The sequence below is a fragment of the Motacilla alba genome, chromosome Z (genome assembly GCF_015832195.1).
Source record: "Motacilla alba alba isolate MOTALB_02 chromosome Z, Motacilla_alba_V1.0_pri, whole genome shotgun sequence".
NCBI classification, from domain to species: domain Eukaryota; kingdom Metazoa; phylum Chordata; class Aves; order Passeriformes; family Motacillidae; genus Motacilla; species Motacilla alba.
This window is the reverse complement of record NC_052046.1, coordinates 41,271,522-41,287,702: the sequence shown is the minus strand read 5'-3', so window position 1 is coordinate 41,287,702 and position 16,181 is coordinate 41,271,522. Positions and strand designations below refer to the sequence as shown.

The 16,181-nt window shown below is 39.5% G+C and overlaps 1 protein-coding gene across 1 annotated transcript in view; it reads left to right on the top strand.

The window, feature by feature from the left end:
* Positions 1-15,969, top strand: part of LOC119695782 (methylthioadenosine phosphorylase) — a 33,734-nt gene extending 17,765 nt beyond the window's left edge. The window contains exons 5-8 of the mRNA XM_038124906.1: positions 2,375-2,477; positions 7,237-7,476; positions 8,010-8,132; positions 15,054-15,969. Of these exons, the coding sequence (XP_037980834.1) occupies positions 2,375-2,477; positions 7,237-7,476; positions 8,010-8,132; positions 15,054-15,092 (505 nt within the window). The 3' untranslated portion in view covers positions 15,093-15,969. The remainder of the gene's footprint in view (positions 1-2,374; positions 2,478-7,236; positions 7,477-8,009; positions 8,133-15,053) is intronic.
* Positions 15,970-16,181: the final 212 nt, after the last annotated feature.

Sequence of the window (16,181 nt, the reverse complement as noted above, 5' to 3'; positions counted from 1 at the left end):
ATTCCGGATATAGTCTCTGCTTTCTTTATGGTTATTATTTTGTGTATTTAAACAAGAAAACATATATTTTATTAAATAAATACCAAAATACATATATTGTGTTCTCCTTGCTTCCAAATCAAAAAATAACCACTTGCTACTATAAGCTGCAAAAGTTGTTCTCTTCTTTAAAAAGGTACTTTAAAAATATAGAATAATTTTTTTCCACTTTTGACTCCTGTTAGTTAATTGCAGTACTGTTAGTCAGTTGACTACATCAGGCTAATTTAGGGCTTTAGAATACTTTCTGTTTGATTTGCTGCAGATATTTGCTTGGAAGAGAAGAGCAAGACAGTACTTACTTGAATGACTGAGCTCAGTTGGGGGAGATGCAGAAAATAGCTTCCTGTAACAGCTGCCAGTTTTATTGTTTCGGTTCTCTGTGTCACAAACACAACTGCAATTACTGCAATATTGTCACACCTTGTAAATTTTTTGGTAGAATTTTCTTTCAGTGCCCCTGAAGATGCAGAGCATACTGAGATTGCTTTTTATATGCTTATGTCAGTTTGAATTTAAACTTTGTTCTTTAATTACCAGTAGTTTGATAATTCAGCACTACTGGAAGAAGACTGAAGGTGATTATGGAAATAGTAGAGGGCTGTTTGTCACAGATGGAAATGACTGGTTTGTTCATTTGTTAGAGTTGTATTTTGCTTCCTGGAATCAGTCACAGTCAGAATTGCCAGAAAATCTTGTGTTACTGTGATAAAACCAAACTAAAGGAGCAAAAGCCACCTTATTGTCAGATTAAAAGTGTAACTGTTGCTGCAGTTACTGGAGCTTAATGGCGTTTAATTTCCAGGCAGGTTTAAACTACAACAGATGGAGAAGAGAAATTATCTAAGTGCGAACACATGTGGTCTGTTGCTCAAAGCATTTATAGGTCTTGCTGTTGTTACTTAGTCCTGTGCAGTTTGTATGAATAAGGCTGAACATAGTAGGATTTCTTTGTGAGGCCATGTAATGATGTGGCCATACCCTTTGAAGAACACAGATTATCTGAAAGTCAGATATTAATATTTATGCATATGAGATCTTTCATTGGGCTTTTCTGACTGGAAGTGCCTGGCTAACAGCATCTGAAATACCACGATGCAGTAAATGGATTGTGGTTTTTACCATTTCCTCCAAATCTAAATAATTCATTAGCAGACAAAATAGAAAAGTGTGAAAAATCGCATATATTCTATTTGCAGCTTTTCAGTATCTCATAATGGAAGAATTAATTTTAGTATTTCAACTGATTTTAACAGCTGTATCCCATTTTCCAGATGTTTTTAATTTGTCCATCTCTTTCCTGTTTTATAATCTCATTCTTAAGAATTGGTGATTGGCAGTACTTCTCATTGTTAATGCATCCTATTGATGCATTTTTTATGCATTTTTTGTCCAAACCTACTCTTAACATATAAATTGTATTTAAAACCTTCTTTTAAATATTTCCTAGTGACTTTACTGGGGAGCTGTTATAAAAAGTATTACCAGCAGATACTTTGTATTTCAACTGAAGATTGAATTTGGCTATTGTCTTTATTTTTTCCTCTAAAGCACAGTATGTGACACACTGCAGGGAAGAAGGGAGTGTCCAAGAACATTATTCCAGATGGTTTGCACTATCCAATTGAGGCAGTGCTTTTGAGGGTAAAATGGTAGTGGGTAGTAGTTCCATGTGTTCCAAAATGGCATGCTGAATGGTAATTTCAATGTTTGACCATTTCCATCCATTGAAAGAGGAGAGAAAAAGGATTCTTTTACTTGGAAGCTGGCACTGTATGTGTGTGTGATTTTTCTGAGAGCATGAAGTTCTCAGAACATACTGTTCCAAGGTTTTTTCTAGTTGAATTCACACTTCCTTCATGTTAGAAGCTGTTTCTGTAAATTCCTGTCCTTTGGGATGGAGGAATGCAATGATACAAACAAGTTCTATTTTGACTAGCCTTATGGTAGTTGAGGTTTTATTCCTTCCCTTTCTTAAAGACTACTTATATGTTTTTCCAGAGGTTACATGCCTGACTAATAAATTAGCTGGTTGTTTTGCAGTAGAATGGCATCACAGTAGCACTGTTTGTGTCATTTAGGAACAAATCAGCATTTCACTGTCTTGGTTAACAAAAGATTTTCATAATGAATTGACAATGGACTAGTGGAGTAAGAGTTTTATAGTCTCCCGCTCAGTTCTTAAAGGTTTGTACAGAGGCAGAGCACGATTACAGGTGGCCATAATATCATCCTGATTTTTTCTTCCACTCCCAGGGATACTGTGTTTTTTGGTTTGTATCAATTTGTTGCTTTCTCTTTTTGCTCTCTCTAAGCATGTTTTCTACTTTTCTAGGACAACTAAAAGACATTGTACTTTATATGATGGACAGCATTCCACTCTCTCAGGAGTATGTCATATTCCAATGGCTGAGCCTTTCTGCACCAAAACCAGAGAGGTTAGTGAATTCTGTAATAGTATTAAGAAATGTTGTTTTTATGGCACTTATTTGTGATATATTAGTCTAATTGTGCATTCTTAGAATACAGAGGCAATATGCACCTCTTTATCCTGTTTCTTAGACACATCGTGGTATTAAGGATGAATGTAACATTTAGAAAGCATGGGAAGTAAATGATCTTGTGTCTGTCTTCCTAAGTCAGTTGGCAACATATTTTCCTAGAGTCTTAATAACAGGACAAAAGATCTTTATTTTAATCAAGTAACCAGCCAAGAAAGCAATGAAGTGAACAAAGCACTTAGAATTAGAAATTAGTTCCATTTTTTTCTGGATAAAGCTGCACCTATGGTAGAGGCACTCTACATACTCAGATATTTAAACAAGTAGCGCTTTGCTTTCACATTCACAAAAATCGCAGTATTGCATTTGCGTTTTTGTATATTGTAGAGGTGGGTGGTGGTGGAGAGTCACGGCTTAGGATGTTAAGCATTGAAACAAGCCAAATTGTATTTGCCATTTATTCTTAGTTGTTGCTCTCAGTTGCATCACTTCAAGATTTTCAGGCTTCTCAGACTACAGCGTGTGAAACGCTTCTCTGTTTTTCAGCACCTTTATAAGCTTCTGGGAGGAGTGTATCTGATTAAATATGTCACCTTAGTGCATTCCTAGAGTTGAGGAAAAAGGAAGGTGAAATTGAGCTGCATATTTTGTGGTGTTGTGGAATGCTCTGATCAGTAGCTGCAAGGAGGTACATTCTTCAGAGGAACAGGAGTACTTACAGAATCAGCCATATTCATCTAAGAGACCCGCTCTCTGCAATCAAGACAAAGCTGAATTGTGAAGCAGGTGGCACAAGTAACCAGAGCATGTACGAAGATTTGGACTACTGGCTTTTGTCATCAATTTGCTTCAGTGTCATTATGTGCTATTTTTGTTAATTGGCCACACAGTGGTTTAGAGATACCCGCACTGGGAATCAAGGTGTTTTACAAGGAGCTAAAGATTTTTTAAGTCTCATGAAGAAAGAAACCACTGCGTATTATATATGTGCATGCTTTTGCCGTTCTTTCAATGAACAGTAAATGATGCAAAATACTGCATTTTTCTTGCAAAAAGAACCTAGCTACATGCTCTTACCAAAGATTAGTTGGTATTTAGTTGCTTTCTACTGCGAGCATGATGTCATGTTGCAGCAGATGCAAGGAGTTTATTAAGAAATGGATTAAAAAGTGTTGTTACTTTGGTGATTGGCAATACTTCACATTGTCATTTTTCTTAAAAAATTAGGTACGCATACATAAGACATTTCCTGAGACTGCAGGAAGCAGTTTTCTTTCGGTTGTTAACTAGCTAGAGATGTTAATTGGCTTTTACATTTTTTGAAAAGCCAGCAGAGAAATGCGCTTTTTCAAACTGAGAAAAAACATTTAGGTACTTCCCAGTCTCACATGTGATCATTATCTCATTAGCTGGTGCATTCTAATCAGCCTGAGAGATGTTTTAAAGAACATGTGGGTTTTGAGCTCTTTGTGAGACTGAGAAGAAGTATTTTCACTTCATTAGAAAATACCAAATAAAAAAGATTTAAATTTTTTCCTGAAACTATGTCTTAAAATTGTTGGCATAATTTCAGCCCAGTTTATCCCAGTTCAGAGGAATTTCATAGATAAGTGCAATAATAATAAAAAAGCCAAAATTTTGAATGTGACATATTTAAGGAATTTTGCAACAAAACATCTGAAACCTTCATATTATATTGCATTTGTGCAAATACATTAAAATTATCTGGTTTAGTTGGTTTATACACTGTAAGTTAAATGAGAATCTGAACAGAGTTTATCTTTTTCTCTCAGAAGTTTTGAATAATATAGGGTATATTGGGTATTGCTGCTTTTACAAACTGAGGATCAACACAACATCTTATAGGCAGTAAAATTGGAACTTTGTAAACAGTTTCAGAAAGATACTGCTCACCTGTGGTTATGTCATGTCAGTTGGTCTATTGATTTAGTAGCAATGTAATTAACTGGCATTTTTCTAAACATATATTCAGAATTAATAGTATCAATAAACCAAAATATTAGGTATGATTAATACGAGATCAAATTACAGCACAGAATGATTCACAGAATATTAAGGGTTTGTAAAGGACCTTGAAGATTATCTAGTCCCAGCTGCCACTGCATATGCAGGGGCATACTAGAACAAGTTGCTCAGGCCTTATCCAACCATGCCTTGAACACTCCCAGTGTTGCAGCATCCACAGCCTCCATGGACAGCTTGTCCCAGTGTCTCACCACTCTCATGTTAAAAAATTTCTTCCTAATATCTACTCTGAATTTCCCCTCTTTCAATTTGTGGCTGTTAGTCCTTGTCTTATCACTACAGTTCCTTACAAGGAGTCCCTCTGCACCTTCCCTGTAGAACCCTTCATATATTGGAAGGTTGCTATGAGGTTTCCCCAGAGCCTTCTCTTCTCCAGGCTGAACAGCCCCGACTTTCTCAGCCTGTCTTCATAGGGGAGGTGCTCCACTGCTCTTACTATTTTGTGGCCTTTCTCTGGACTTGTTCCAACAGTTCCATATCTTTCTTACAATAAGGACCCCAGATCTGGATGAAATGTTCCAGCAGGACCACACCAGAGCAGAGCAGAGGGGCAGAATCCCCTCCCTCGCCTTGCTGCCCACGCTGCTTTGGATGCAGCCCAGGATCCCATTGCCTTTCTGGTCTTGGAGTGTCATGGCTGGGTCATGTTCAGTTTTTCATCAGCCATCACCCTCGAGTCCTTCTCAGCAGGGCTTCTCTCAGTCACTTCATCCAGCCTGTAGGTGTGTCAGGTGTTGCCACCCAGGTACAGTGCAGACTTACCTGTTTACATGCATCTGCAGTGGCAGATGTGGGTACTCCAGCTTTGTTATTGTGCTGCTCCACAAAATCCACTGCTCCACACAATCCACTGATCTACATGGCAGGGAGAAGGCACCCCACAGGGTCATGTAACACACTTGAGCTGTTGCTGCTTGTTGCATGTGTTTATGTTGAGTGTAGGCTTCTCACAGTGTTTGGCAGGAAAGGTGCTCCACAGGGCGTAAGTCATGATGCTAAGAAGTTGCTTCTAGTTCAGAGTAGGTTTTTCACTGCTGCTGTGTTATGAAGGCTCCTCCTGGCCTACCACAACTTTTGGAAGTGCTTTTGCTTTATTTTCTTTTTTTTTTTTTTTTTTTTTTTTTTTTTTTTTTTTTTTTTTTTGTTAATGGCCATTTTAAATAGATGTCATCATGGTTCCTTTCACTTTCCTACTCAGGACAGTGATGGGCATCCTAGTCTCATTTATCTAGGCCGGTATCCTCTAATTCCAGCTATATCAACTGGCATTATCCAGGCTGATAATCAAGAGAGAAAGTCAGGATTATTCTGCCATGTATGAGGTTCTTGCTGGAACTCAAAAAACTGATGGGAAGTTGTCTTGGTTTGAAAGACAGGTGTCTACCGGGGAAGGCAGGAGCCTCCCTTGGACTGGAGAATGTAAACCCTTTCCCTCTGAATTGTTATAAATTTGAAATTAAGGGGCTCTCGGGCAAAAAGATATGGGAATAGGAATAACAGTTCATTACTGGTATATATAATAATGCAAACAAACTACAAGGACTGTGGCGCCGGCACCAAACAGAACCAGGAACTCGCTCCCAGCCTTCCCGGCCGCGGCGCTCTCCCCTCTGCTGCAGTTCCGGGCGCGGCCGGCAGGGGCGCTGCTGCTCGCGGCGGGCGGGGCAGGTGCGGTGACTGCCCGCGCCTGCAGGGGGCGCTGTGGCGCGGGCCCGGGCAGCACGCGGCAATGGCGGCTGGGCCCAGACGGGGAGGGACGGAGGAGAGGCTGCGCTTCACAGCCCTGGGGCAGCTGATCCCGGGGTCACAGCAGGACTCTGAGGAGCATCGAGCCCACAGCAGTAGAAGCAAGCCGGGCTCTGGCGGCAGCAGCGAATTCCCTTCCCGAAGCAGCAGTCTGGACCATCCTTCTCTGAAGCCACAGAACAAAGTCGCAGAGCAGGAGAGCTAGCAGCTGCCCCAGCCCTCCTTTACCTGTCCCACTCTCCTGAGCCTGGCCAATTCTTTTCTTTTTCTTCAGTACCCTGTTTTTCCTTAAGTACTCAGTCGTTAAAGTTTCATAGCAACTTATGGGAAAAATTCTGTAAGTAAAAAGGAGCAAAAGGAAAGAATCCTAACCCCCAACAGACTACATGCTATATATCCAGTATACAGCTCAGCCACTGGCGTGGGAAAATGTGGTAATAATTTCTGTACAAATTCCCAGGGTAGTCTTTGAAGTATCTGCTTGTGAAGTTTTACTTTCAAAATATACATTTCTTACTACTGTTTTCACTGGCTTAGCTCCACCATGTGATAATGTAGTGCTCAGTGGAATGCTTTTACCTGCATTTCTGCCTGCAATGTAGGCACAGTCTAAATGTGAAAAAAATTCTTCTTCCCAGTCTTTTTGGTCTGCATTGAAAGCAGTAATCCAGCTGATACTAGCAAAATCAGATGAGTTCAAGTTCATCCCTGTTGGTGGGACTATTAATTTTTCTTGTTGGGTGAGGAAAACAAAACTCATCTTTAGTTTTGGACAGCTGCAGTCATATGAAATATGACTACTCTGTATAAAGCTAACTTCTTTTGTGTGCAAGTTTATGATGGAATGCAAAGGCAGTGCATGAAGGGAATTATTTCCTTTCTTCAACGTTGTCATGTTTTTCAGGTTCTTATTGAGACTGCCAAGAAGCTGGGCCTCCAGTGTCACTCTAAGGGGACAATGATCACAATTGAAGGCCCACGTTTCAGCTCTCGAGCAGAAAGCTGTGTGTTTCGCAGTTGGGGAGCTGATGTTATCAACATGACTACAGTGCCTGAAGTGATACTTGCAAAGGAAGCTGGAATGAGTTATGCTAGTATTGCCATGGCAACAGATTATGACTGCTGGAAGGAGCATGAAGAAGCTGTGAGTAAAACTTTTTTTCCTCTGCTGTTGCCATGAGGGATTTGAATGAGAATGTGTAGGTTTTGATTAGAGATGACATACTGTACTAAATCTGTTCTTAATTACATCAGAATCCCTGAGTTATTCTTGATGAATTATTGTGAAAGTAAGAATAGAATCAGTTGTTGCTATTACATTCATTTTCATGAACCTGCCTCACTACTAGCAAACCTTTAGTTTCCTGTTGTCTGAATCAGGGGGTCTGTGAGTATGAAGCTCATGAATTCTGTGTGACTTGTCTTCTTTGTGACCGCAATTGGTCTGGTGATTTTCCTTTTTCAGCTCTGTGCAAAACAATGTATATGCTTTAGTTCTATTTGTTTGCAATACACAAGTATAAACCATAAACACTCAGAGGAAAAAACATTTGCACTATCTAAAAAGACTGATATTCTAAGGCTTCACTTTTACATTTCTGAGTTAAATTTATTTGGGTGTTTAAAATGTGTGCCATCAAAATTGAGAGACACCACTCAGTTGTATTGTATTTCTAGGTTTCAGTGGATAAAGTTTTAAAGACGCTGAAAGGAAATGCAAATAAGGCTACAAGCATACTCCTTACTGCCATACCTCAGATAGGCTCCATGGAATGGACCAGCACCCTGCACACTCTGAAAGTAAGTATGTGAATGAGGCTGATGAGTACCAGGAACAGTGTATGTGTGTGTACACACAATACAGGTGTATGTTACGGGATGTTTTTGCTTAAATCAAAATGTCTCAGAGTAAATGCTTCAAGAAACTAAACTCATTCAAGAAGGGCGGACAAATTCTACATGATTCTTGCAAGTTTTGTTGCCAAGATCTAGCTTCAGTTTTACAAGAAATTTTGGAAAAGGTTAAAGAAACAGATAGCTATATATGGTTGATGAAGTGAGACATCAACCATAAGATGTTCATAAGATACAAATAAATGAGATACAAAGTAACATACAAGTATATGTGAGTATCCAAATGAAACCCTGATATTGGATCTTAGCACAAAGAAGAATCGAGTGGAAGAGACTGAACCAAACCAAAAATATTATGCTCACTTTAATATGTAGAACAGAAAGAGTCTTGAAAGGTATGGGTAATAACCAATTTGAAATTACTAGAATTGTGTTCTGCATAGGTTTTAAGTCCAAGGTGCATGAAAAAAGTAGGGAAAAGAAAAACATTTCAAAATATATTGGCGAGGGAGTTCTTAAGGACAGTTTTTCTTAGACAAGGCTTACTTGTGTTTTTTATCATCTGTATTTCACAGACATACGTGAGATTAATTTATAGATATAACAAAGAGAGGGGAAAATAATGTTAAAACAGTTGGGATGTCTATCCAGCTTCTCAACAAGCTTTTTTTGGCTGGGTTGGGATAAGGACCAGGAGGGATTATTCATCAAATACTCTCATGAGCAAAACAGGCTCAGCTTAGAGGTATTAACTGAATTTATTACTAACAAAATCAGAGCAGGACAATTCCATCCCTGGCTTCTATGAATATTTTAGAATTATTATCAAAATTACATTCAACATATAATCCTTAGAGCAACAAAAAACTACTGAACAGAAATAAAAATTCTCTACACTTAATCTAAGGTACAGTCATTACACAGAACCAAAAAGACAAATTACACAAAAAATCCACAAATAGATTTTAACTACAATTACAATATAAATTTCCCATTATGATTCTACTGAATTTTGTGATTTAATACTTGTTTTGCCCATTATTCCTCCCAATTAATGTCCCTGTCTCAAAGTCCTCATGTTTGCCTGCATTCTCCACCAAAAATGTTGCTATTTTGACACTGTCCAAATGGCAGTGCACCCATGAAAAATTCACTCATGCTTCCCTACTGTAGTTGAGCAGAGGAGGGGGAAAGAAAAAGAAATTAAAAGGCTCATGGGGTGAGATAAGGATTAGGAGAAAACACTCTAAGGGCTAAACAGACTCAAAACTTTAAAAGGTATAAAGAAAAAATGTATTAACAGAATTAAAAGATGATAATGAGAACTAAAACCTTTAGAACACCTTTCCTCCCCTCCTCCAGCCTTTCTTTCCTTCCCACCGACAGCAAAGAGAGACAAAACATGGAGTTTTAGTTTTAGAGTTTGTCAGCTCTAAAAATCTTCAGTTCGCTTAGGGAGGGGAGTCTCTTTTGCCATGCCGTGGAGTCTTTTCTTACGGGACACAGTTCTCTGTGAACTTCTCCAACATCATTCCAATTTCCACGAGTAGCAGTGCCACCCAATCTGCTGCAACCTGAGTCTCTCCCAAGGGCAAACTGTTTTCCCACAACTGTTTTTCATAGGCCATTTTAGTTCATAGGGTATAGTCTTATAAGGATGATCTGTTGTAGTTTGCAAGCAAGATTCCTCTTCTTCTACTTCTCTAAGTAAGGGTTCTCTCTCTCTGTTCAAGCCTGTCACCAGATCACAGCTTTTCAGCATCCACACGCTCCAGCGTGAGGGCCTTTTTCTCACAGGCTGCGGGTGAATTGTGCATCCCTTCCATGCACTTAATGAATTACAGGGAAACAGTTTGTTCTATTATAGTCCTCACCACGTCTTACAGAAGAATCTCAGCTCTGACATCCTCCTCCTCCCCCTCCCTTCTTTTCACCGACCTTAGTGTTGCTGTCTTGTTCTCCTGACATGTCTTCATTTTTTCCCTTTTCTCTGACTTGGGAGAGAATTGGTGTTCGTAGGTTTGTTTGTTCTCAAGTTCTATCAGTTGAAAAGTTGTTAAAGAGTTATGCAGTGCTGAAAGATTGATTTTGTCCAGGCTCTGCATCAGGGAATTGCTTGCCATGCCTCTTGCTGCTGATCATGTGGTCCGCACTGGCACCATGCAGGCTGTGCTGGCCACCACGGTGCCGGCTCCATTTAGCGCCTCTCTTTGTGCAGGGTGCCTAAAAGCAGAAGCTGCTGCTGCTGCTTCTCCCCTTCTGCTTGCAGTGCAGCAAGCTAGAAGTGGCCAGACAGGCAAAGTCCTTTGCTGGCCATGCCAAGACGGCAGCAGCTGTGTGGCCACTCCTGGCTCCAGCCACTCCGGGTCTTATCTGCAGGGCGACTCCTAGCACCGGCTGCAGGGCTGCTCTTGGTGCAAGAATGGCCCCTTGCAGAATGATCTGGTAGCCCTGCCGGGAAGGGGACCAATGGCCCCTGCCACCACCCCTCCAAGCAGAGGAAGAAAAGAGTTCCCATGATTTTGTCTTTCTTAAATATGTTATCATAGAGGCATTACCAGATTTTATAATGTGCTGCAGGGGCACAGCTGCTTCACAGTGGGCTGCACCACAGCCTGCAGGGGAATCTTGGCTCCAGTGCCTTGAGCACTGCCTGCCCCTCCTTCTTCACCAGCCTTGGTGTCTGCAGAGTTCTCACGGAGTTTCTTAGTGTCTGCGCATGTTCTCTCTCCACTCTTCTCTGACTGCAATTACAACTACACTACCACTTTTAGTTCTGAATTCTTCTTAAGTATGTTATCACAGAGGTGTTACCATCATCATTAATTCACCCAGCTTTGGCCAGCAGCACATCCATCTTTGGAGCCACCAGGGACTGGCTGTGCTGGGCATGGAAGAAGCTCCCAGCAGCTTGTCACAGAGGCCACACCGTAGACCCCGCTACCAAAACCAGGCCACGCAAACCCAGTACATCAAATCAGTGATTCTCATCTCTAGTTTAGTCAATGTCATGAAGGGAACATATATTTGGCAAAATGCACCTCAGCCACTTCTTAAGCATAAATGACCAGGTCAGGTTTGTAGAATTCTAACACAAATTCTTGAAATTAGTCTTTTGCTAAATCTTTACTGAAAAACCTACTTTTCTTTAGGAGTGCCTGCATTATCTTTATGAATCTTCCTCACCTGGTTATCTGAAAGAGTTATTTTAATGTTCCCTGTGTACGTATGAGAGAGGTAACTGACTTTTTCCTTTCCCTTTTGCATTCGTTAGGAAGTTGTATCATTGGATGGATAAGGGAGGCACCAAAATCACTATTGCTTCTTCCCTCTAATCTATGGAAAACATTTTCAGAGAATGGGACTGCATTTTTTAATACAGTCGAATTAATAATATAAAATGTGCTAGATATTCATCAGACATTTTTTTTTCATACTAGCATGAAAGGAAATGGTTCCCAAGTATATTATGCTGCTTAAGTACTGATGAATCTCTCTTGGTTTCTGGCAGCCATACTTTAGTGAGCAGGGTCATCCTGTGTTCCTTTTTGCGATTGTCTTGAATCTTCATTGGGAGTGAAAGAGAGCTGGTACTACATTTGCAATATTCCTCTTTAATGAATGCCAGCTGTTCTTTCAGTTCACTGTCAAGTGCTTCTTCCAGCTCAGTCCCCTAAGTACTGAAAGAAGAAAATGTGATGCACCAGAGGAAGGGTCACTTTGTCCTAATGTTACTACTTTACTCTTTTTCTCTTGAAATATCTACTGCCTCGTATCAATGATGAATAATGAAATCGTTTCACTTACAATTCTTAGGTGTTTATGTTCTTTGCAGACAGGTTTAAGTGATAGTGTACTGAGAAAGAGAGTTGATCTGAAGGCACTGGAAGAGCTGAAAACAGGCAGTGGGGATTGAAATTTTAAATCAAGAAGGTAGGAGCCACAAGGCTTAATGACTTGAAAGAGCAAGACCTCTGGAATAGTGAGAAATTCTGAAGCTCCAAAGGCTTTGTAGGCTTCCTTTAATTTTACATAGGAACATCAGGAAAGGCTACCAGTGTTCCTGTTTGGGGAATTCAATGTTGATAAAGCAGAGGAAGGATTGGTGTTAACGGATGAGAGAGACAATTTTGCAGGGAAGCAAAGAGAAAGATACATGTATGTGCCTCTGCACAAGTGTGTAATTGAACCATAAAGAGTTTTTTTAATCTATTATCTATATTTTATATTTTATATTTTATAGTGTGAGTTTTGAAGGTTAGATGATGGAATTTTTGAACTGTTTTGGAGCTCTTTTCCTAGATCTTGAAAGCAGCAGCTCTTGCATGCACGGTGGATATGTGTTAAGGAACACAGACAAGGAGCAAGCTGAGTAAGACTGCAGCTGGTACACTGCAGTCAGTGACAGAATATATCCGAGCCACAGCTGTGCATACCAAATGGGCAAATGTCTGGTTTAGTGTTGGGGAAGCTTGTGAAACAGTAAAGCTCTACATCTAGACACAGCTTTTCTTCTCCAAGATCTGTAATCTGTCTGCTTTGACAGGAGGAACTTCACCTGGCAGGAGAAAATGTGCTGTCAGTCTCTGCCCACCTTTATTTCTCTGTCTCCTTGTGTGGAAGTATTAATCCCCAGATCAACACACTTGCCAGTGGTATCACCTCTGAATCTCACTGTAATTTAAGGCAAGACTTCGGTGTTGAAATAAAATGTCCAAGGGCTATTTTTTGGATAAAGGATAGGCTGCTTGCCATCACTTCTCTTTACTGTATCATTTAATCTTTGATGTGTCAGTGAGTGTAAGTGTACTTTGAAAGTTATTATTTTTTAACTCTATAAAATGAATTAAGTCCAGTATTTCATGGCATTCTTGCTGTAAAGAGATAACTTTCCAGTGTCAGGTTAAAGCATTCGCTCTCTCAAAACAGGATATGACCACATGCTATTTATGTCACGTGTCAGGAAACACAGATGATGCTTTTGATGACAGTGGTCCAAGTGATTTCTGGTTGGTGTCAAGGAAATTTCTGGATAGGCTGGTCGGTCATGGGTGATACCAGCTGGATATGCTTTTAACTGGGAAGAGTTGTTTAGTGAGGTAATAATTACTGACAGTTGTTGCTGTAATCTTCATGAAATTGTGGCATTCAACATCCTATGAGGAACAGTACAGTTGCTGGAGTTCAGGTGAACATACTTGTTTTCAGTCAATGAATTAGTATGTATAATCTTATAGGAGACAGCTCTGTAGAGTCAAGGAGCTCCAGAAAGTTGGCAGGTCTTTAAGGGCAGCATTCCGATCCACAGAAAGACCTTGAATGAACAGGAAACAGCTCTAGTGCAAAAATGCAGCAATCAAGGGTTGGAAGCAGAAACAAGTTGCAAAGAGGGAACCCAGATGGAAGTGCAGGTATGTTAGGGATGCATTCAGGACAATGGGAGCTTGTCTATAGTTGACAATTGGAAGAGGTGTCAAAGGCAGCAAGAACTGCAGCCAAAGCATTGATAACAAAAACTTATCATGTAAAACATGGGCTCATTGTCCATGAAGTAAATTAATTGGTGGCAGCAGACAGTTTCATCTGTTTCAAGACTTTTTTTTTAATCTTTGCTAAGATAAGTATGAGTTAGAAAAAACCTGTCCTGTTGGAAAGAATTTTAGCTCATCGTAACTGGGAATTGAGCTCTGTAATTTTTATTACATTACAATAAGGGTCAACTCTGTGAGTATCAGGAGAGAATCTGTACTATAATGGTAAAATGAATGTCATGTTAGAACTGATTTTTTTTACAGTGTGGCTGTAAGAAGATCAGCTTGTGGTAAGGTGTCAGAGCTCTTGTGAGTGCTCCTTGAGTAAATTTCTTGGCTCTGTGGGGAAACCTTTTTCTTGAACTTCTGTACTAGCCTGTGAGAAATGTATTTGTTAGATCTCTGATACAAAGAATAATGCTGTATTTTGAGAGTTGTGGTAAGTGAATACTCTACGGTAGTTTAGATTGGGTAAGGTAACTGTAGATGTATTTCAATACACTTCATCAGGGAGTCACTTGGGCATTTATGTGATTTGACAGGTAATAAGTTGAAGGGCATAAAACTTAGTATTTTTTCAGTCATTTTTTTCTAGTCTATCTCAAACTGAAAGTTACATTCCTAAGTTCTGTATTTAGAACTCTAATCTTGTAAATATGTTTGAGTCATTTTCTTCCTCAAAAAATATCTCATCATTGTCAGTGAATGTGCATACATGATCACAGTATTGACACAGGTGAGTAAAGTGGAGGATGAAAATTCATCAAGGCTTCACTTCAACTGTAGGTGCATTGGTCTACATGCAGGGGTACTTGTAGGCCAAGGACTTCTCACAAAAGCTGAGATTAAAATGTTTCTTAGACCCTGCCCTTGAATGTGGCTAATGTCAAAGTTGCCTGTCACTACATAACTTGAGTATTTCATTCCTCACAGTCAGTGGCATCTGTGTGGTTTCTGTTCTTGATAGCTGTATTTCAGAATTGATGGAAAGTCATGTGGAAGTCACAGAAAGCATGCTGCACAATTTTTCATATGCAGTCTGTAAGCCCAAAGTTCATAAATTGGTGGTTTTGCAATATGGTTGCTGTTCTCCATACCAATAATCCTATCACATAGCTTTGCAAAAGTTGTAATAAAAACTCGTTGTGTGTGTATGCTCTCCTTATAATAGTATTGACTTCTTTGGTGTTGGAAAAAGTTGGAGATACTATGCACATGAAAGGATTTACACATCTTTGTACCCAAATGGAAGCTACATAAGCTGCCTTTACAATGAAAAATAATTCTCTCTGCATTGGCAAAAGAAGCATTTATCTCCTGTGACTTTGTTTTTCAGACAATGGTGCAGTGTTCAGTCATCCTGCCAAAGCAGTAACAACCTGGATGAGCCTTGAAGTTTCAGTGCTTTCAAAGAAGAGTGGATCACTTTCGAGCTTTCAGAGGTCATAATATCTTCAAAAATTGTTACAAGCTTAAAAGAATGGACTAAACATTGACCAATGATCATGTGTAAGGCTGCTGTTAAAATCTTTGTTGGTTTGATCACGTATAAGATGGTCAAAATTAGATTGTGGGTATGTTTTCAACTATAAATAGCCCTACTGACAAACTGTCTCCGACAGAGAAAAAAAGTCAGTATCCTCTATTCAGTGATACCTTTTAACTGATGGTAGAAAGGAAAGTCTAAGTAATATTATTGTTGCAGTTTCATAAAATAAGGTCTAAGAAAGCAGATTCACAGGCTATTTGTGTTGCTGTTTCTACCTCCATCTTTTCCTTCAACAAGGTACATGGTTACAATTCACTTCAGAAACATAACAGAAAAAAACTAACAATCTCAAAATTATACTATTTTTATACATTATCCATATTTTTTTATCCTAGTGATTTTTTTTTTCAAAGCAGCCTATTTGTTTTGTGTGCTAGAAGACCTGGTTTAATAATTATGGTGGTTTTGTCACAACGGCAGGTGTGTAATGAGTTAGTGTTGGAGACTGAAGGCCAACCAAATTCGTGTCTGAAGATGTACTTCGTGACTGTACTACAGAACTGTAGAGAAAAAGTACTTTGCTGACAGTGTCCCAAACACACCCATTTTCCGCTTTATTGAACAACTCCAATTTTAGCTCCTGTATTAAGTAATGAATGTGCTGGAGTGGTTTGAATGTATGCATTTCAATTTTTTAATACAGTTTTATTTTAATAAAATAACCTGCTACTTCTTGTCTAGTAAATAAAACGAATGAAACGTATGCTTCCCCAAGATGTGTGGAAATGGTGGTGGGGGGGCTATGGTGGTATTTACTCCTAGTCATTATGTATCACATTGATTTTTGCCATTCATGAAACAGGTTGGTGATGATACCTTGTTAACAACACTTTCAGAAAGACACTTTTTAGAAAATACTGTGCTGCTCAGAACTTTAGGTTCTAAGTCCCTGAACAGCAGGGATTGCTGAGGCAG